Source organism: Colletotrichum lupini, chromosome 2 (assembly GCF_023278565.1).
Source record: "Colletotrichum lupini chromosome 2, complete sequence".
In the NCBI taxonomy this organism is placed as follows: Eukaryota; Fungi; Ascomycota; class Sordariomycetes; order Glomerellales; family Glomerellaceae; genus Colletotrichum; species Colletotrichum lupini.
The window spans coordinates 4,981,979-5,001,764 of NC_064675.1; the positions used below are offsets into that span (position 1 = coordinate 4,981,979).

The 19,786-nt window shown below is 54.0% G+C and overlaps 10 protein-coding genes across 10 annotated transcripts; 4 read left to right on the forward strand and 6 right to left on the reverse strand.

Annotated features, from left to right (window-relative positions):
- Positions 1 to 701: 701 nt before the first annotated feature.
- On the forward strand, positions 702 to 914 carry CLUP02_03820 (uncharacterized protein; the record flags this gene model as incomplete). Its single annotated transcript, XM_049282837.1, has 1 exon — positions 702 to 914. A coding segment is annotated over one exon (213 nt), but the record flags the coding sequence as incomplete, so codon positions are not given.
- A 959-nt stretch (positions 915 to 1,873) lies between these two features.
- On the forward strand, positions 1,874 to 3,239 carry CLUP02_03821 (uncharacterized protein; the record flags this gene model as incomplete). Its single annotated transcript, XM_049282838.1, has 3 exons — positions 1,874 to 1,924; positions 1,991 to 2,530; positions 2,589 to 3,239. The coding sequence occupies 3 exons, from the start codon at positions 1,874 to 1,876 to the stop codon at positions 3,237 to 3,239; spliced, it is 1,242 nt and encodes a 413-aa protein (XP_049139981.1).
- A 227-nt stretch (positions 3,240 to 3,466) lies between these two features.
- On the reverse strand, positions 3,467 to 5,411 carry CLUP02_03822 (glutamate 5-kinase; the record flags this gene model as incomplete). The annotated part of the gene is made up of 6 exons (XM_049282839.1): positions 3,467 to 4,263; positions 4,375 to 4,645; positions 4,705 to 4,815; positions 4,878 to 5,065; positions 5,123 to 5,173; positions 5,387 to 5,411. 6 exons carry the CDS (start codon positions 5,409 to 5,411, stop codon positions 3,467 to 3,469), a joined length of 1,443 nt encoding a protein of 480 aa, XP_049139982.1.
- A 390-nt stretch (positions 5,412 to 5,801) lies between these two features.
- CLUP02_03823 (uncharacterized protein) lies at positions 5,802 to 6,308 on the reverse strand (the record flags this gene model as incomplete). Its single annotated transcript, XM_049282840.1, has 3 exons — positions 5,802 to 5,967; positions 6,066 to 6,158; positions 6,208 to 6,308. 3 exons carry the CDS (start codon positions 6,306 to 6,308, stop codon positions 5,802 to 5,804), a joined length of 360 nt encoding a protein of 119 aa, XP_049139983.1.
- A 54-nt stretch (positions 6,309 to 6,362) lies between these two features.
- Positions 6,363 to 7,276, forward strand: CLUP02_03824 (peptidase M76 family protein; the record flags this gene model as incomplete). Its single annotated transcript, XM_049282841.1, has 2 exons — positions 6,363 to 6,971; positions 7,049 to 7,276. 2 exons carry the CDS (start codon positions 6,363 to 6,365, stop codon positions 7,274 to 7,276), a joined length of 837 nt encoding a protein of 278 aa, XP_049139984.1.
- A 352-nt stretch (positions 7,277 to 7,628) lies between these two features.
- CLUP02_03825 (uncharacterized protein) lies at positions 7,629 to 8,935 on the reverse strand (the record flags this gene model as incomplete). The annotated part of the gene is made up of 3 exons (XM_049282842.1): positions 7,629 to 7,745; positions 7,806 to 8,777; positions 8,840 to 8,935. 3 exons carry the CDS (start codon positions 8,933 to 8,935, stop codon positions 7,629 to 7,631), a joined length of 1,185 nt encoding a protein of 394 aa, XP_049139985.1.
- Positions 8,936 to 9,795: 860 nt separating this feature from the next.
- Positions 9,796 to 11,112, reverse strand: CLUP02_03826 (uncharacterized protein; the record flags this gene model as incomplete). The annotated part of the gene is made up of 2 exons (XM_049282843.1): positions 9,796 to 10,725; positions 10,849 to 11,112. The coding sequence occupies 2 exons, from the start codon at positions 11,110 to 11,112 to the stop codon at positions 9,796 to 9,798; spliced, it is 1,194 nt and encodes a 397-aa protein (XP_049139986.1).
- Positions 11,113 to 13,059: 1,947 nt separating this feature from the next.
- On the forward strand, positions 13,060 to 14,054 carry CLUP02_03827 (uncharacterized protein; the record flags this gene model as incomplete). The annotated part of the gene is made up of 2 exons (XM_049282844.1): positions 13,060 to 13,812; positions 13,932 to 14,054. The coding sequence occupies 2 exons, from the start codon at positions 13,060 to 13,062 to the stop codon at positions 14,052 to 14,054; spliced, it is 876 nt and encodes a 291-aa protein (XP_049139987.1).
- Positions 14,055 to 14,542: 488 nt separating this feature from the next.
- On the reverse strand, positions 14,543 to 16,444 carry CLUP02_03828 (uncharacterized protein; the record flags this gene model as incomplete). Its single annotated transcript, XM_049282845.1, has 1 exon — positions 14,543 to 16,444. One exon carries the CDS (start codon positions 16,442 to 16,444, stop codon positions 14,543 to 14,545), a length of 1,902 nt encoding a protein of 633 aa, XP_049139988.1.
- Positions 16,445 to 17,029: 585 nt separating this feature from the next.
- CLUP02_03829 (DEAD/DEAH box helicase) lies at positions 17,030 to 18,868 on the reverse strand (the record flags this gene model as incomplete). Its single annotated transcript, XM_049282846.1, has 1 exon — positions 17,030 to 18,868. One exon carries the CDS (start codon positions 18,866 to 18,868, stop codon positions 17,030 to 17,032), a length of 1,839 nt encoding a protein of 612 aa, XP_049139989.1.
- Positions 18,869 to 19,786: the final 918 nt, after the last annotated feature.

The following is a 19,786-nucleotide window of genomic DNA, read 5'->3' on the forward strand; positions in this document are numbered from 1 at the left end:
CGTCGGATGATGAATTTCCATCCGGCACAATCGCTTGATTGTGGCTGGGCAACAGATCGCGAGATGCGCTTGAACAAGACAGCACCCCCAAAAATGGCGCAAATGAGGAAAAGCAATCTTTCTGCGGAAGCGTGCTTCCGTTGCAGTGCAGTGTGATAGCGATGGAAGACGATAGGGCAGACGGGAAGATCGTCAGAAAAATGGGACAGCTCGCATACCTTGAGATCATGTGCTTCGCGGCGTGGTCTGGGCGGTGAGCCAGATCACGGGTTTTGCTGGAGTTCACGTGTTGTCGGCGTGATCAAACTCGTGATATCGCGCGCCAGCGGCTGCTGGGGGGGCCTCGTCGGATGGAGCCCGTGTAGTTGGTTAGTAACAGTCGAGGTTGAAAGTTGACAGAAGAGCAGGGAAACGCGTCGAATTTTTTCCAAAATCGCGATTCTTGAGGATTGCCGTAGCCTGGGCAAAGGCTTGAGTTTATCTTATTATTTTTCGAGGAGGTATTGACCTGAAAGGGGCCGGTTGAGTTGGGCGTATCGGTTTGGGGGGAGCGACGGCGGGAAGCTCTGGTCACGCGGCAAAGGAGAAGGGTGAACACGTGCAAAGTGGGTGAGGCTGGAGATAAATACGCTTGAGCGAGAGGGAGGTTGTGCGCCTGACTCTTGAGGCAAGAAGGACCGAAAGCCAATCAAAGGCTGGGAATCCACACCCACTGGCGGTCGCTTCTAAGTGGGTGTCTTCTTCCCCGACTGCCCCGAGCCAATCCGCATTCCGAAGAGGGGCACCTGCCGCAACAGCGCCCCAGCCTGGGAAATGTGGTTGACCTTTGTTGCTCGTTATCGACTTTCTTATTGTTGGCCAGCTCGACACGTCGTCTTCATGTTAGCGATGGACCCGAAGGCTACTACGAGTAAGGAAGAGTGTTGCAGGGGTAGCTTCGACCGGTCTGAAGATGTGGGCTTATCCTCCTACCTTAGCCTCAGCTACCTAGTCCGAACACCCATCTACTGTGCACTTGGGTGAGGTCCTCTTCAAATTTACGTTGCGAAATGCCGAGCCTCGTCAATCACCTGATGCTCCCGTGGGTGCCAACACGAATCACTTGACTAATGGACTGTGAGACATTCCACTTTGAAAGAGAAGCACAGCAGATACACCGGCTTCGAAGTAGTCTCGACCGTTGCTAGCCACCGTCTGCCTCGTTTCAGTGTTGCCTCGTTTCAGTGTTACCTCTGCCCAAGCTCTCACATCGTATTTGCTTACGGAAGCTGGTTGTAGCAAGTGACAACTGAGCTGGGTCGAGCCTTGGAGAGCGGGGTTGTGGCTGGACCGAGCTCACACTCCATTCAACAGAGTCTTCACGTAATCAAACATGAGCCACATGTGTGGTCTGTGCTGAACAGCCGTTCACGTTGGGTCTGTCACTGATGAATGCAGAGTGCTCAGAGCATGGTCCAGTGGGCGTTTGGAAAGGAATGTCGGTCTTCAAGAGGATGAGATCTCAGTAGCAGGACAGATGGATAGTAGTTACGAACTTTCAAGATATTCAAACCATTTGAGAAAATCCGAAGCAGTCTGGAAGGTTAGAAACCCCATTAAGTATCGCGAGGTAAGGTAGCTTCCCGAAAGACCAGCTCTGTTGCGGAAAGATGCCGGCCCCGCCACGTTCGGCGGCATAACGTCAATTGCTGCTAGCGGCCGTACCAGCGCACCTGTGCTCCGACCTCCCAACTTCAAGCCTCCAACGAACCCGACGCCTTTTCGCTTCTTTTCGAGCCATAACGACGACATCAACATATGAGTTCTCTCCAACAAAAATACGACGTCAAACACGGTCTGGCACTTCGTCACCACGTCCGTGAAAGTCGCCAAGATGGGCGACCATGAGCACGCCACAATCAAGCATCAGGACCATCTCCTCCTCGTACGTCGCTGCGTCACAGGAAGCTAGCTATTCAATTCTCGCACTAACCTTCATGCCAACCGACAGGATCAACCCCTCCTCCGCCTCCCGTACGAGCTCCTGCGAAAGAACTTCCGTTCCGCCCACTTCACCGTCGAGAAGGACTCTACAGCCATTAAGACCCTGCTGAAGGAGACGGCCACGGCCTCGGTCAAGGGCAACTCATCCCCCGATGATGTTCTCCGCAATCTAGATAGCATGATCGCCCGCATGCGTGGCGTTAAGCGCAAGCTCACAGCTCACGCCGAGGAAGAAGCTCGTCTGACCCGTCAGACCGGCGCCCGTATCTCCCATCTCGGCGATCTCTACGGCATGCATTCCGTTGACGACGTCAAATATGAGGCTTGGAGCCGCGCCCGTCTCGACCGCTTGCTCGTCGATTATCTGCTTCGCCATGGCTACAATGAAAGTGCGCAGGCACTCACAACTGAGCGGAACATGGGTGATTTGGTCGACGTTGAGACCTTTGTCCAGATGAGTCGAATTCAAGAATCACTCAGAGGAGGAAGTGTGGTTGAGGCACTGGCTTGGTGCCAGGATAACAAGAAGGAGCTTCGCAAGATGGATGTACGTCTAGCTGTATACCCAATCTCGCTTGGCATCTTGACTGACCTTGTGCAAACAGAGTAATCTCGAATTCATGCTTCGCTTCCAGCAGTATATCGAGCTTGTCCGGACCCAATCCCAGCCAAAACTCCTGGAGGCTATCACTCACGCGAAGAAATACCTCGTCCCTTTCAAGGCGACATATCCGGACGAACTTCGCAAGGCTTTTGGTTTACTAGCCTATCCACCAACGGCTGCCAATGCCGTGTACTCAGACCTCTACAGCCCCGAACGGTGGAACACCCTCGCCGACCTCTTTACCCGTACTCACAACAGTCTATTGGCTCTGCCTTCATATCCCCTCCTCCACATCGCTCTCTCCTCGGGGCTTTCAGCCCTCAAGACCCCAGCCTGCCATTCTCTGAACTCATCGCATGTCGCTGCCGACGCCAATACGGCAACGAATGCCTCAGCCACAGCAGGCACGCAATCCGTTTGCCCAATATGCTCAACAGAGCTTAACGATCTTGCCCGCAACGTCCCCTACGCGCATCACACCAAGAGCTACGTCGAGCACGATCTGCTGCTACTGCCGAACAGTCGGGCGTACGGCAAGGAGCGCCTCGAGGATTACGCAAAGAAGTCTGGCTTGCCACCAGACCAGGTCAAGGATTTGCGCACCGGCGAGGTCTACCCCATAGACAAGCTTAAGAAAGTGTTCATCACATAGTCCTTGGTGTCGATGCATGCGAAGATTCATCAGGCATGCGTATTTTACAAAGGCTTCTTTGCTGGTTGGGGATATCCCATACACCACCGAATATTGGAAGCGTTTTGATTCCTGGAGCGGGTTCTTCGATTATGGCGTTTTGGGGGGCGTTGCGTGGGATGTTGACACAACTCTTGTACAGAGAAAAGTAGATCGTAACGGAGCGTCTACTATGAACACTATTTTGTCTATGTCTTCTGCTCATAACCCGTGATACCTGAAATCACCTCTTCGACGACCTGCTCCTTGACCTTCTCGATACTCGGCGTCACCGGCCGACTCTCCCGATCAAAGATGCGAATGTGCTGCCTCTCCGCCACGTACTCGCTGTCAGCGTACCCCAGCAGGCCGCCAATATCGGAGCTCTGATGTCCCTTGATGCGCATAATCTCTGGCGCGGCGTAGTTGACGAGCGCGCGACCGACCTCGACGGGCGTGCCGCCCCACAGCTTACCCGTGGTGCTGGGCGCGTGGAGGCGGTCCACGACGACGAGGCGGACGGCCTCCTGCTGCGCGAAGTTACCCTCGACGTCGAGGACGCCCGCGGGGAGGAGACCCGCTTTGCGGAGGAGGGCGCTGTGGGCTCCCGCGTCGATGTAGAGCGTGCCGTGGGGCTTGAGACCGTGGATGAGCCAGAAGTGGCGGTCGCGAATGGGGTCTGTGGAGGGGAGGAAGCGGGTGTGCAGCGGGGGCTTCTCGACGGCTTGGTCTATATGGAGGGAGGCCGTCGACTGCGCTAACGGGTCTTCGGTGTGGTCGTGGCCGTCGTGATGGTTATCGGGGTCCTCGCCGTCCGGGGCGGCGCCCAGGTGCGGCGAGGAAGAGGAGGAGGTGTACTTTTGCTGGGCTTGGACGTAGCGGACGATCTTGACGATGTTGCCCGGGTTGGAGGAGCGGGTGATGACGGTTGTCACACCTGCTTGCGTTGCTAGCCTTGCGGCGACGATTTTGGTCATCATGCCACCGGTGCCGAGGGCGGATCCCGCTGTTGAGACTTAAGTTGGGGAAAAGGTCGGGTTAGCTTAGGTGAGACTGAGGCACCCCCTTTTCCACTACATGGGAGGGCGAGAGGGGGGAAGGGTTTCTGCCTGCTTACCGTCTGCTTGGATACTTGAAATGTCCTCAACAACCTCGATTGCCTGGGCGTCGGGGTGTGCTCTGGGGTTCTTGTCGTAGAGGCAGTCTACGTCCGTCATGAGGAACAGCATGTCCGCGTGGACCATACCCGCGGCGATGGCGGAGAGGGTGTCGTTATCGCCAAACTTGATTTCTGAGACGGCCAGCGTGTCGTTCTCGTTCACAATGGGAATGACGCCCATATCGAGCAGCTCGTTGAATGTGTTTTGGGCATTGAGGTACCGTGTCCGCTGCAAATGTGTGTCAGCAGCTTGCCTACTATAGTTGTCTGTTTCTGAGCTTGACCTACATCTGCAATGTCGTTTCTGGTGAGCAGAATCTGTGCGACGGGCTGTCTGAAGTGGCCGAACAGATCGTCCCATAGGCTGATGAGTCTACATTGGCCGATAGCCGCTAACGCCTGCGAGTATTGTTCAGCTTGAGCAACTTCAGAGATCGAGGGCCTGAGGTCTGGAAATGTACCTGTAGTGTTGACAAGTGCTTTGGCCGTCTGTCCATTTCCATCCGAAGAAGACCAACACCGATGGCGCCAGATGAGACAATGACCACCCTATGGCCATCTTTCCTCAACTTCACGGCCGTCTCAACAATAAGACTCAGGATGGAGAGTAAGGGCTGATGTGTCTTCTCGTCCACGATAGAGCTGGTGCCTGTGCGATGAGTTAGCACATGGATCATTGAAGGATACAGCACTTTTGAAGACTCACCAAGTTTCAGCACCACCGTCAGAGGTTTCCGGCCCTCGCGGTGCTTCATGTCTGCAGATGGTGGAACCTCAAGTCAGTCAAACAAATATCACAAGGTCATCCGGCCCGTTGCCCAAAATGAGAGATAACGACATCAACTAATAAGTATAAATAAAGTAGTGTCAAGAATGGGACAGCCACGATCAACGCAAGAAGACGCTTAAGCAAATGGCACCAGGCGCATTACGTAGGAGGGGAGAAAAAATAACTGGATCCCTTTCTTACACGTAGGACCACCCGCTTCCGCCATTGCCAGAGTCAGAGCCCAGCACCGTTGCTTCGAGTTGGTTAATTGTGGGACGAAAAAAAGGATCCGCCTGGTTCTGATGTGGTGATGTGTGCAAGGCCCCTGGTCGGTTTACCGCGCCCTTTCGTTGTCTTTTGACTTGTCGGTTGCGTGTACCTTTTTTTTCTTCCGCTGAACCTATGACTGGGCCGGCGTGGAAGTGTAAAAAAAAAAAACTGGCCCGACATCGGGATCGTCCGGTGTAGAGGAAAGGCGGGAGAACGCCCGGGAGTTGGGCTGTCAATGACGCCTGTGATTGGGCGATATACTGACCCTAAAATCCGGGGGGGTTACCGTACATAGTGCACCGGGCATCTTCACCGTTGGTCTTGATGGCCCGGCCCATTGTTGCCATTATCCCTGCCTACCAAATACAACCCGTGGTATTCCCATTATGTCTCGATTAAGAGAAAGAGCTGAACCGCCGGTCAAGTCATTTCCACGTTGCGTTGCATACTGAGTGGAAAGGGCGCGCCCTCGGTAGATCTGCGGTCTGCCAGTTACGACAACCAGCAAGATGCTAGGACATCGGACTTATGGTTCAAAAGGATCAGGTAGCAATTAGTTGACTCAAAGTCATTTGCGTGATCATTGAATGAAGTTCTTCAAAGAAGATACAAGCTTTGAGATGGCATAGGAGGAATGTTGCGCTCTCTTGGTTCGCAAGGAATGATGGGACGACGGAGTGCAACAATTGTCTTTACGCAGTACCTAGGTATCCATGAAGTGGTACCTCTGGCCAAGTACCTACCACCATCACATCGAAGGGTTTATCGATAACGGCCAAAAATTCCCGATCTTCCAGCAACGACCTCCATCCTTGACCAACCACCACCCGATCCTCATGTTGTAGACGCCCATCATCAGCGACAAATCTCGAAGCACAGTTGAATTCTCAACCACACGACGCCCAAAATGACAATCCTCGACGACAAACAAGCGGCGGCACTGGGCCCTTCAGCCCCCTCGACAGCGACCCCTTCCCCAACAACATCATCATCACCACCCGCGCAACAAGGGCAGCAGAAACAACCACCGCGCGAGCTCACCAACGACCCCGCTCGCACCGGCTTCGACCCGCAGACAAAGTGGTGGATGAACTACTTCAACATCCTCACGGGCCGCATGACAGCCGAAGGCGCCTTCCACTACCGCGAGGCCCGGTACCGCGCCAACGAGGAGCGCGACTGCAAGCGCTGCGAGGAACACCGCGACTGGCTCCTCGCCTTCTCCCCGACCGTGCGCTTCCTCAACGAAAAGATCGCCGGCCTCAACGGCACCCTCGACGCGTCCAACATCCAGTGCCGCCGGTGCCCCGCGCGCCTGACCGAGGACGGCGAGGTCCACCGCCAGTCGGGCGGCTTCAGCCCCGCCCACGGCATCATGATCTGCGCCAACGAGGTCAGGGACCGGAAGCACCTGGAGGATACACTCTCGCACGAGATGGTGCATGCGTGGGATCACCTGCGGTGGAAGGTGGATTGGATGGGTGATCTGGATTTGAAGCATGCAGCGTGTACAGAGGTAAGGTTGCGTCCTGCGCCGGCTGATCCCGAGCAGAGGCGGAGAGAACGGGAGAAACTGAACTGACGGGACGGCAGATCCGAGCATCGATGCTCAGCGGCGAGTGCAGATGGACAAGAGAGGCTTTTACAAGAGGCAACTGGAGCCTGTCTCAGCAGTTCCAGGACTGCGTGCGGAAGCGCGCGATACAGTCCGTCCTCAACCGACCCAGGTGCAAGGATGATGTGCAGGCGACCAAGGTGGTGAACCAGGTCTGGGAGTCCTGCTTCAGCGATACGCGGCCCTTTGACGAGGTTTACAGGTGATGGACGATGACGACAGGATTGGGCTCGTTCACAAAACGAGCGTGTGTAAATAATACCCCCCTTTATTCATGTACTATTTCTTCCTACTCTCACGGAAGACAACACCGGGAAATATAGCAAAATATTTGGATGATGACTATGCTTCTTTGGGTTTCTTGATACTCTGAAAACGACGGACATTAAGAACACCAACTCCCGTACATGCAATTGGAAACACCTTTCCCACTCCCGAAAACCCCAAGCTGTAGATCAGAGCCCGCCTGAATACCGCAAAGAAGAAGAAAACGCCGGTAATCCTACAAGGGCCGTTATGCCTTGATGGTATGTATGCATGAATCATAAGGGTCATTAATTAGGAGCTCTTCTCACGGTTGGCGGCTCTCTCGCCCTTCACACAGTGCTTGACGATCCACGGGTGGGTCTGGACCTGCTCCAGGGGTATTCTCTTCTCGGGGTCGAGAACAAGCAACTAGAGATGATGTTAGCATTCATTTTTGTGTATCATGAATTTGGATAAATGCCGCCTCACCTTTTTGATCAAGTCCTTGGCCTCGGGACTGACAAAGGACGGAACCGTCATGTCAGCCCGAGCTATCCTCCGCTGCGTCATCACGGGCGTATCCTCAAACGGTGCCTCGCCAACGAGAAACTCATACGTCAAGACACCCAAACTCCAGAGATCAACCTTCTCGTTGTAGTAGTTGTCCGAGCTACCGGGCTTGATCATTTCTGGGGGCAGGTAGTCGAGGGTACCGCACATGGTGTTGCGACGGTTGTTGGGGGCGTGGACGCTCCAGCCGAAATCGGAAATCTTGATCTCGCCGTGGATGCCCATGAGGATGTTCTCGGGCTTGATGTCACGGTGAATGACGTGCTTGCGGTGCAGGTAGCGCAGCGCCGAGGCCATCTGGGCAATGTACTGCGCCGACTTCCACTCGGGGAACCTGCTCTCCTTACGCAAGTGCTTGTACAGCTCGCCCTTGCCAGCGAACTCGAGGATGAGGAAGACGCGCTTGCTGTCGTGGAAGTGGCCGTACAGCTGGAGGATGTTGGGGTGGCGCAGGTTACTCTGGATCTCGATCTCGCGGCGGACCTGCTTCTCGACGCGGCCCTGTTGGAGTTCGTTCTTGTGCAGGACCTTGAGGGCGCAGATGAAGCCGCTCGTGCGCTCCCTCGCGAGGTATACGCGGCCGAACTTACCCTTGCCCAGGGGCCGGCCAATCTCAAACATGCCGAGGTGGAAGACCTTGGGCATCGAGGGCTCGATGACGATGGAGACGCCGGACTTGCGCTCGATCTCGACAACTTCGTCGGACGTTCTCGAGGAGCTGGACGGCAGGGGTTTTCTTGCGGGCGATGCCGGATTCTTGGCCTGTCGTTGTGCATTTTGTGATGGCAGCGTTACCGAGGCGACGGCGTTGGTGCTCTGGGACTGGAGGGCGACCTTGATGAGGTTCGGTCTGCTCGAGCTCTGGGAGAGCTGTGATGTCTTCACCAAAGTCTACGGGACAATCGTCAGCCATGATTTCACACGGCGATTACACATATGTCGACGAGACCAACCTGAGTCTTGGAGTAGAGCTTGCCGCCATCGACAGGCTCGTTTTCGTCGTTTACCGACATGCGCTCAAAGCGCGATTCCAGCGTCCGAGTCGCCATCTTGCTATGTGATTGTGGATGGAGATGTAGCAAGTCGAATGTTCCCTGTTGGTTAGAAAGAGTGCACTGGAGGGTTTTTGAATCAAGGAACCTGGAGTTGGTTGTCAGGTTATTAAGAAAGGTTCTCGGGTAACGATGGACGAGCTAGGTGTGGGAAGCTAAACAACGGGGGTGAGGATGGTTGCCAGGGGAACGACGGCGCCGGCGCCAGGGCAGCGACCCGCCCCGCTCTTTCAGATCTCTCCCCCACTTCCCACTTCCTGGGCGACCGACAGCCTCAACTTTGCTAGCCGCTGTCAGCTTGATCTGACATGGTCAGGTTTTCCAAGATCCGTGTTGGCTAGACCGTGTCTTTTTGATTGACTCGCTTCTTTCATTCATGTTTGACACCGTGCACGTGGCTCTCGGCCTACTAGTTTGAGCCGTGTTGTTTTCGAGAGGCCGGCGATGAGCAAATGCACCAACGACATGCCCTACGAACGGAGTTTGTGAACCCAATTGCCTTCATCCATGGTAGCTGTTGGTTATAGATCAGCTCTGGACATAGGAGCAGAATCAACTGCGCGTGGGTGACGTCGGAATACCAAAGGAAAGCAACTGGACCGTAAGTAATAGATTATGCGCAATTAATACAGGTCAACTACTGGCTACCTGTATAGTCCAGTAACGATATCTGGAGCTTCTTTCCTCAGTAATTCCCACCTCGTGTAATTTAGACCGCCTCTATATTGAAGTGGTCCTCCAAAACGATATCCTTGAAAAATTTCCTCTATACATATATACGTCCAGCTTCGACTCAAGACATACCAGCTGTGGCTGCGTAGTCTGAGTGTTGCATCTTCAAGCTCTCAGTGCCGCATCTAACGAGCATGAAGCCTGCCAATCCCGGCAGACTCCCACCTGGGCCATCGATTGGGGACCGACCTGGCCAGCTGGGCTCGATTCCGAACCCAATCAGGTTTGTTGCCGCTCTTGTCGAGCTCAACGTGTCTCGAAGCCCTAATAAGCATAGTCCGCTCTTGTGCCTCCTTCTCAGCCAAGGATTCCTCCAATAACTCGGCCGAAGGCGGAGGTGGCGACTGCCGTAATTTGAGGAATTCTCTCAGTTGCGAAGTACTCGCGTAATGGTGCAAGTGCTCCTCGACGTGCCGATACGCAGTGAAAGCAGCGCGCCGTCGGGCGTTCCACTCCACAGCGTCCATGTTGACGCAGGCCAAGAGGTACTTCCCCATGGCCGTATCAGCTCGCTGGACGGCCCTCTTGAGCTGATTGAACTGATCTTTACCGATATCGCGCCTGATCCCAAAGAACATGTTGAGCAGGGCCGACCCGTATAGCCACTTACAAGATACCAAGCCTGCGAGAGTTGAATAACTTGTACAGTATAGGGCCTCCAGATCTGCCTTTTCGAGCACGCCGTATCCCAAGAGCAATATATCCACATCGACCTGACCCCACATTCTCTCAAGTTTGGCGTTCTCGTGCCGCAGGCCCCCTTTGCGCAGAGAGAAGAAAAGCCAGGCACATCGCCAGTAGATGTAATTGACCCAGGATTTGCTCAACCTGGACTCCGGGGGATCGTTTCTGGAAGCATTGATCACTGCGGATTGGAGTTTCTCTTGCCAGTCTGGGGCCGCCAGGTATCCCACAGCTGACGGAAGGTCAAGTTGAAGCCATTCCTGGTCTACTTCAGGTGATGTTTCCGGCAACGCCTTGAGTTCTCCCCAGGTCTTTATATCGTCGTGAGTGCGCTTGGTGAGGCAGGTGCCATTTTCATTACCAGGGCAAACCTGTGAAGAGATACGGAGATGAGTATCCCCTAGATACGCTTTCCAGGATCGAGGTGTAAGGTTTGAAGGAAGAGGATATCGATCTTTGTCTCTTTCTAGTCTTCCAAGCCATTCTTTTGGTACCGGAACTTTGAGGACTCGTCCGCATCTATCGCACAGAGCGTACATATCGACGTTGGGCCCCGACTCCTCGATCATTGCTCGAAATGTGTCCAAAGGAGAGAGACGGTTGTCGGATGACTTGGCAGTAGGAGCGACCCTCGTGGTCGGGGCAGCGCTGCGACGTAGGCCAAGGCTGTTGAACCGTGGTCGAGGAGCTTGAGGTCGACCAGCTTGAGGTCGACCAGCTTGAGGCCGACCCCAATGTTGCTGTGGAGAGTGGTCCATGTCTGAAAGTCCTTAACTTATTGGTTCTTGGGAAGCTGTTGTGGTCCTCCTTATGTAGTATCGGTTGTGAATTCGAGAAAGATGAAAGATGAACGAGTATTATGGTGGTTAGGGAAGGCATCTTGACGCTTGATATGCCACTCAGTTATCATATCGGAGGAACCCATTCCCATGAGTTACAGCTATAGTTCGTTAGTTGGGATTTATCAGGTACCTTTTTCCGGTGGCTTAGTAGAGCTCACCCAATGACCTGTTGGTCCTTTCGGCGATGGATCAGTTTGCAACATACTAATCTATCTCCATCAGAGAAGCAGTAGGGTTCAATGTCGGCGGCACTCATCGCTACGCAGTCAGACCCTACAATCCCCTGAGGGGGTCTAATGCCTTTCGAGCCTGCAAGATCTGCTTGCTGTCCGGCTTGTTGTTACTCGTCGTCGATTACTTAGCCAAGTCAATAGAGTCCATTTTCATCGTTGCGTTCCAGTGTTCAACATTCAGGATATATAATTCCCTAGGATTGAATTTGAAAGCCAATCGTGAATATGATTTCTCATCATCAGTAGTCTCAATAAACATAAGCAGTATTGCCAGCCGATGTCAATTCTTTCCGCACATTCATCCACACGTTCCATCTACGCTCAATAACATGATAAAATCACCATGATCGTTAAGCTTGTGGCAAATAAAGATGGAAATATGCGACAAGCTGGGTACAATTTGAGCTTGAGGCTACTACACCAGCAATGGTGATGGCCTAGCATTCCCCGAGAGTGGTTGATGCCTACATCTCAGGATGATAAATTAGAATGCCGAATCTAGTAATGAGGTACTCCCACAGCGACATATATCGCCACATACTCAGATACTTTTCAACCGACAGTGACCCGTGCTTCCCTCGTTGGTCTCCTATTATTCACCCGCCTGGGTCTCAAAGGTTTAAAACGACTGTTTGGAATTTAAGAGGCTCGAAATGGAGAAACCATCGGGACGGGCTGTTGTATTTCTCAACGGAATGACGACGGAAAGAAGCCTTGATGATTTATCGGTTAATAAAACATCCTGGAGTGCATATTTGTTGTTGTTGAAATTCGGGCTAACGAGGGATATCAGCAAAACAGGTGAGGCCTTCTTTCTGAAATTCCGCCTTGAACTTCTATCGAACATACCGAACATATCGAACACATCATACGCCCATACAGATTACTAATGACACCGAATCTAGGTCTCGGGTATCCCACTGGGTGTTGACTCAAGGGAGAGTTCACGATAAAGGTGGTACAGCCTGGGCAAAAGCTCCCAGGGTTGCTCGCATCCATGGATAGTGGAGATACGTACCTAGATCTCATCCGATCATGAGAAAGCCTCATATACCCCCTCGACTCCATTCCTGTCACCAGCACAGCAGGCGCCCTCTAGGTCGGGGGTCAGGTCAAACTGTGGCGTGGGTGGTGGAATGGTTCATGGTCAACAATCAATTCATACACCAACCAGCCTACTCGACGACAAGCTTAGCGAGTACCCGAGTTCGAATCCCAGCATGAGCGCCAAGAGATGTAGCCCCCAATCGGCACCGGGGGGGTGAACTCTTTTGTTTTTTTGAATAAGTCGATTTATATTGAATCAGTCTCGGTGTAAGTCGGTGAGTGACGAGTGACGTCTGGCCCGTCACCCTCACCGAGACAAGCAGGGATCTGGGTCCCGAGACTCCTTCGTGTTCCCCGCCAACCCCACCATCACCACCTCTCTTCCCCCCCAACTGAACTAAAGCTCCAACTGCAAGCCAGCAACTTTACCTCCGATCCGAGCTGCACCACCCCCAATCCTCAACCTCCCGCGAAGCTCACCATCCATCCTCACCACGAACACCCGCCTGCGCGCGCACTACCCAAATCCCACACAGACCGGCATAATCCATACCAAAAGTCAAGAAAGCAAGTCTCGCCCAAGATGAACCACATAACCAACCCAAACGAACCCTTCCCGACCCCCTCCGCCCTCGCCGCCGCAACGACAACCCACACCCAGCGCAACTTCCGCGTCGCCTCCCGCAAGCTCCCCATCTCCAAAGCCGGCCCCATCGACGACATGACGGCCTCGCTCGGCATCCCCGTCCCCGAAATGATCTTTGGCGACAACCTCGTCTCCGTGTCCCACGTGCCGACAGGCTGGTCCATCGCCTTCAACGCCTACGACGCGCTCGACGCCGTCGACAAGACGGACAAGAAGATGCTGCAGGTCGCCTACGCGCGCGACTGGTCCTCCTCGCGCGAGAAGACGAGCGCGGGCATCAAGGAGGTCGTGAAGCCGTACGACTGGTCCTACTCCACCGAGTACCGGGGGACGCTGGAGGAGCCGACAGGAACCGCGGGCGCGCAGCAGGAAGCGCAGGAGAACAAGAACAAACTCGAGGAGACGACGACGAGGATGATCCCCCTCGAGCTCCTCAAGCGCCGCGACCCGATCCTCTTCTTCGACGACGTGGTGCTCTTCGAGAGCGAGCTCGACGACAACGGCATCTCGATCGTCAGCGTAAAAGTCCGCGTGCACGAGAAGCGCATGCTGCTGCTGTGCAGGCTCTTCATGCGCCTCGATAATGTGATTGTGCGGATCCGGGACACGAGGGTGTACGTCGACTTTGAGACGGACGAGGTCATTCGGGAGTACACGGCCAAGGAGGATAGCTTTGACAGCGTCAAGCGGGTGAGTTTCTTTCCCCCCCCTATTCCTCCTTCTTTCTTGTTCTCTCTATTATGTTAGAGATCATGCTATGCAATCTCCTCGACTTGGAACCTGCAATGCTAACGAACTACACCGCAAAGTCACTATTCATGGAGGGCAGGTTGCCAGATGACATTGTCATCGCGCTGCGTGATCCAAACCTACTCTACAACCTGCTGCCGACTGTGGAGCAGACGGTACAGAGCGTATTCCTCAAGAAATGAACACAGAGTTCTCAGTCCCTCGCGTATTGCTTCAAAGAAATACCCCTCCTCGCAAGGGGGATGGCTGGCGTTATGGGTTAACGAAAGGCGTTTCGGACGAACCAGGGAAAAGTATCACGACATTGTAGGTATATCACATTTGCCTCGAGAAAATCAAATGACCACTTGTGAAGAAAGTGAATTAAGCTCTGTTTGTGTGTGTCACTTGACTGCAGTCTTTTGGGGAGTCGTAAATAATGAACCGCATCGACGACATACTGTCAACAAGGTATGGATAACAACGCAGCGTATACGCTAGAGCTCAACATCAGCTAAACCGCGGAGGAAGCCCTCCCAAACCAGTCCGTACAGGTACTTGACGGCTTCATGAACATAGAATCCGCGCAAAAAACTCCCACCCTGTCCCTCATAAACACCGTGCCCTCCATTTTGTTCACCAAGCCAGTAATCCGTCAGTACCAAAGACAATCTTGCCCTCCTCTCTCTTTCTACCGTGCATCTCGGTTGGGTGATGATCCCTCCGTCATTTCTTCAAACTCGAGCTGCCAGCGGTCAACTTCTCTAAATTTGCGCGTTGCCTTCTTCAGCTCGTCGGCACTGCGCGTGGGGTCGCTGCTCTCCTGGCTCTCGAGAACGTCGTCCCGAATCGGGGCAAAGCTGTCACCCTCGAATCCCGCTTCGGGTTCCGCTCCAGTCTCCGCCTCTGCCCCTGCTTCACCCGCAACCTCGCCCTCGCCCTCGCCCTCGTTCTCCTTGTCCGAGAGTCTGCGGCTGTAAGTGCGTGTTGACGCACGAGTGCTAGGTGCCGCTGTTTTCGCCTTCCCTGCCGCCGCCGTGGCGCGGCCACCACGGGATGGTGGCCTATTTGCCGTGCTACGGTTGAGAGGTGTCGTCTTCGCCCGGCGTGAGCGAGTCCTCGTATCCGCGTATGAGAGCTCGTCGTCATCCTGGGAGGCGTCGGAGTTGCGTGCCTCCTCATCCTCAGAGCCGCCCACGCTATAAGGGTCCCGATTCTTCTTGGAGCGTCTGCGCGGCAGCATGCCCGTCAAATCCGCCGTCGTAACCTTGGGCGCCTTGGCCTGCTTCTTCTGCTTGGACTTATTCCTTGTCGCTGGGAAGTTGGGCGAGTGGGTCAGCGAAGGCGGCGAGGAAGCATCGGAGATGTTGCCATCTCGCGTTGGTGTGGTAGGCGCTTGGCGGCGGCGCTGTTTGGCAAGTGTGCGAATGTCGGGCCACGCCTCGTTGTTATCTTCCGAGTCGCTGCTCTCAGGAGGTGCCATGATGTCTTCTTGATTCGGAGTAACTGGCCGCGGGAAAGCAGAAGGTCTCGTGGGAGTCAGAACAGGAGAAGGCAGCTCGGAGAGCTCTGAATCACTGTCGTCATCGTCATCCAACTCAGGCGCGGGCTCGGATTCAGTCCTTGACGCCTTTCCCGGCCGCTCAGTGTCCTCGTGGCTCTCTATGCTCTTCCGCTTCCGTGAGCTGGCGCTTGTTGGCTCAGCGTCTTTTTCGGCGGGCTGAGAATCCGGTGCTAGAACTTGCTGCGACTCTGACTCGAGCTCAGTTGCGGGAGCAGGTTGTGTTCTGCGGCGATTCTGAAGTGGCGTCGACTCGGCCTCGGGCTCGAAATCTTCACCATCCTCATCGTCGGACTCGGACCCTGACGATACCTCAATCGGCCTCTGTGCGCGCTCCTTCTGCGCCGTCCCTAGAATACTTGGTTCTCGTTGACGGCGTTTAAACAGACCAATGTTGAAGGTCGAGCTGATACTAGGCGTGCCACCGACCCCACGACTACTTGGTCTAATGGGCGCATCGTCCTTGTTGATACTGATACTCGGCGCGCGACCCTTTCGTCTAAAGTGGCTCACACTGAAATTTGAGGCTTCGGATCGCGGCGCACTTGGAGGCGCAGCGGCATCATCGTCATCATCGCCGAGAGTCGTGTCAAGTCCCGTAAACATATCGTCGTCCAAATCCAACCCCGTCGTGTCCCTACGCTGCTGAACTGGCGTTGCGCGTGTCTTCCGTCCCACTTCGACCGACGAATCCGACTTTTGCTGTTCGCTGGATGTCTTTGCCTTGGAAGCCGCCGTTTCGACTGCGTCCTCTAGCTTGCTCACATTATCGTCCAACGCATGACCCGCCTTGCCCGGCACCTGCCTCTGGCGCAAGCTGGAACTCCTGCTTAGACGCGTAGACGGACCTTCCTTGAAGAGAGATGTGTCCTCCTCTGCAAGCTCCTTCCTAATGACAGAATGTTCGCGATCGCTGTGGCTGTAGATATCGCTGCCTGACGCGGGCGCGGGGCTCGATCTTGCTTCAGGCGCGGCGGGCACAGCTGCGACTGGCTGGGTTGGTGCGCGACGCGCTCGTTTAGGTCGTGGCATGGCGGGCACTTGATGTTAATGGAAACTGCAGAGTGCCTGGGGTGACAGCTATTCAATACTATGTAAAGGTGTCGTGAAGAATTGTCGTACGAATATCTGACCGGGGCGTCAGGCTGCGACCTATAGTGATAAGACGGGGGAGGGTCTGTGATATTTTGATGTGGTGTGGGAGGGAAACGCCTGCGGGCCGGACGCGTCGCGAAATCCAACCTTGCAGGTCCAGCTCGCGACCCACTCCCAAATTGAAAGCAGAGAGCTAGCGCCACACCACTAGCCACAATTTGACTTGGAGAAGCTGTCAACAAGCTGTCACAGACTCACAGTTCATTATGCATGACGTTATCTGAAGTTTATCGAAAGGACGTGTTGCTAGTGATGGATTGGTCTATTGGTTGGTAGAAAATGTTTCATTAGGGAGCTGAGACCTCGCTCTTCACCATCATGTCTCCTGAGCCGAATGTATCTCAGGTATCTGTGCATCATCCCATCCCTTTGCCTCGACTCTATCTGTTTTTTTAGTGATATACAAGGTGTTTTACATGATTGTTGTACATTATTTTTGTTTATCCGTGTCATGAGTGGTCACTAGATAAGTGCCTGACCCATGAACATGCTTTCCTTAACCTCGGCAACGACGTCCTTCTTGTCATCCTTGCCAACAAGCACAATGCCTCTTCCACGTCGTCCCATACGACCCGCTCTTCCCAGGCGATGGATAAAGTCGATGGTAGTGTGCGGGACGTCGTAAAGAATAACGTGGCGGACAGCCAATGTGTCAATACCTCTAGAGGCCAAGTCGGTGGCAACAATGACCTTGGTGTTGGGCAGCGATCGTTTGCCTGGTACGGGGGCCTCTGGTGATGACACTGCGCGCAAGGGTTCTGAAGAAGTGAAGGCTTTCAGCATTTCGGACTGGCGGACCTCGGCTGCGTCCCGGTTCAACGCAATAGCGTCGATGCCCTTAGATTGAAGGTATTCAGCAACCTCCGTTGTCTTCTCACGTTCGTTGACAAACACCATAATTCGGCGGACGTCGATTTCACCTTGGATCGGGCCCTCGTGCTTGGAGGCTTCTCGACCAATAGTGTAGATGGCATCGGCGCAGGCCAGGTTCTTGTTGTTGCGGTAAGGGTCCTTGACAACATCAATGACACCGAGTTGAACTCTTCTTGGGATAGCATGAAGGTTCGGCGTTGTGATTCTCGTCATGTTGGGGAAGTTGTTGGCGAGGTAATTGTCCAGTCGTTTGGGTATTGTTGCTGAGCAGAGTATGAACTGCTTCAAGGACGGCATCGCCCTATCAATGATGGTCGTGGTAACGGGGGCAAAGCTTCGGTCAAAGAGCGAGTCCGCCTCGTCGACAATCAGATGGGTGACTTGAGAGAGGACGTTGGGATCGGATTCGGCAATCGAGGCTAGCAGGTGAGGCGTCGTGACAACCATGTCGACACCACGCGGCGAGTACAGATTGCGCTGGATCGTCAGGGCCTTGAGGTTGGCGGAGAGAACCTCTGCCTTGAACTTGACGGCGTGCGACAGGGTTTTGGCCACCTTTCCAACCTGTTCCACAAGCTCTGCAGAAGGGACCAGAACGATGATGCGAGGTCTAGCCATGGTCGGGTGAGGCTCGTCGAATGCAGACATTTTCTTGGACTTGGGGCCCTTGTTGGCCTTCTGTTCTCTTTCCTTCTCCTCCTGGAAGCGCTTCATGAAGGACTGGATCTCAGGGTTGGCTTCCTCAGCGATCTTCATAGCGTTGACGGCCGGTAGCATGTACGCCAACGTCTTGCCAGAACCAGTCTCGGCAGCAAGTAGAAAGTCTTGCCTCTTCTCGCCCCGGACTTTGAAGGCGCTAGCCTGGCCCAGCATGGCTGGAATAGCAAGCCTCTGGATGGGCGTTGGCTTGATTTCCACCATTCCTCGCAGAAGGTCATCCTTGATGCCGTCCTTCATTATGGGTAAGAGGTTGAATTGGTCGAATGATTCGTATTCTTGCATTTTGTCTTTCAAAACATTTCTCTTTCCGTATGAGACCCCCGCCAGAGACCGTTGCATTTTCAAAGCCTTTCGCGGATCGGAAGAGGTCTGGGAATCGCCTCTGTTGTACCTGTTTGAAGAGCCTCTCCCATCCCTCGAGTCCCTCGCGTTGGGTGGACGTATCGTGCGCTTTTCGGGTACTCTGGCAAAGGTCTGGTTCATACCACCAAAAGGTCCTTCAACTTGTCGTCGTGGCGGTCTGGCATCTCGGTTTCGGGGTCGTGCAACATCGTCTGAAAGGACCATTCGTGATGGCTTCCCCTTGGTGGCTGAGCGGAAGCCGGCGCTTTGTGTATACCATGGCGAAGTCGTTAAGCGCGGGAAAGACTGCGGTCGCAATGTCAAATGACACTTGGGGCACAGCGATGCCAGTATTCGCGACGACATTGTGGGCGATCGCAAAGGAGTCGACACTGGGCCTGAAGCTTGATGATGAAGGACCGACAGACACTCTCAACCCCTGGCCTCGAAATTTTAGGAGCTCAGTTGGAGTTTTCTGCGCCAGACCCCCCACGTAATCGGTGTGGTCTAAGCTCCGTGCCGACCTTTGACAGCGCCACCCAAATGCCAGGGGACCGTCAAAACAGTGTCGCCTGCTGATCTTAAGCTTTTGCGTCAATCTTTTTATTATTCGAATCAACTGCCAATTATCAGTTAAAGACCAGGTTAGAACTGACTAGCACATACATAAAAACACTCATTTTTCTTAGTGCAGAACCATCATAACAAGAGTTGGCACATTGTGTGCATTACAGCCAACAACGAAGTCTGCGGAATAGAGATCGATTCCAACTAAAGTAAGTCACTTGCGGACTCGTGGCTTATAAGTTTATACGAGAGAATAAGTAAGGTATTCTCCATACTCTGTAACAAGAGCATTCCGTGCTGTAGGGCTGGCTGGCCCAAAGAACGGACTCGCCGTGCATGTCTTGGTCAAGTCTTGGCCAAGGATCTGGTAGTGATAGCTGTGGCTGTGGCGCTCTGCAAGGAAGTGCCCGAGCCTTTTAGGCCCTGTCGCCTTCTGATGTTCCCCCCAAAATCCGCACTTTAGAAGTTCAGCTCAAATCATCCGCCCAGTCGATCCCGGCCCCGTGGAACCTCCCTTGGCCTCTCAGCCCCATTGACCGGTGCCTCTTGCCGAGCGGGCGATCCCCTATTTGATTAACCTGGTCCTAAGAGGTCACCTATCCCGTCCCAATCTACGCATACGGATAAACCTCCTTTGTCTCCTTCATCGTTACCCGCTCAACATCCGCATATCCTTTTCCCCTTATCATCCTCGAATCTCAAGTCCTGTGAGGATAC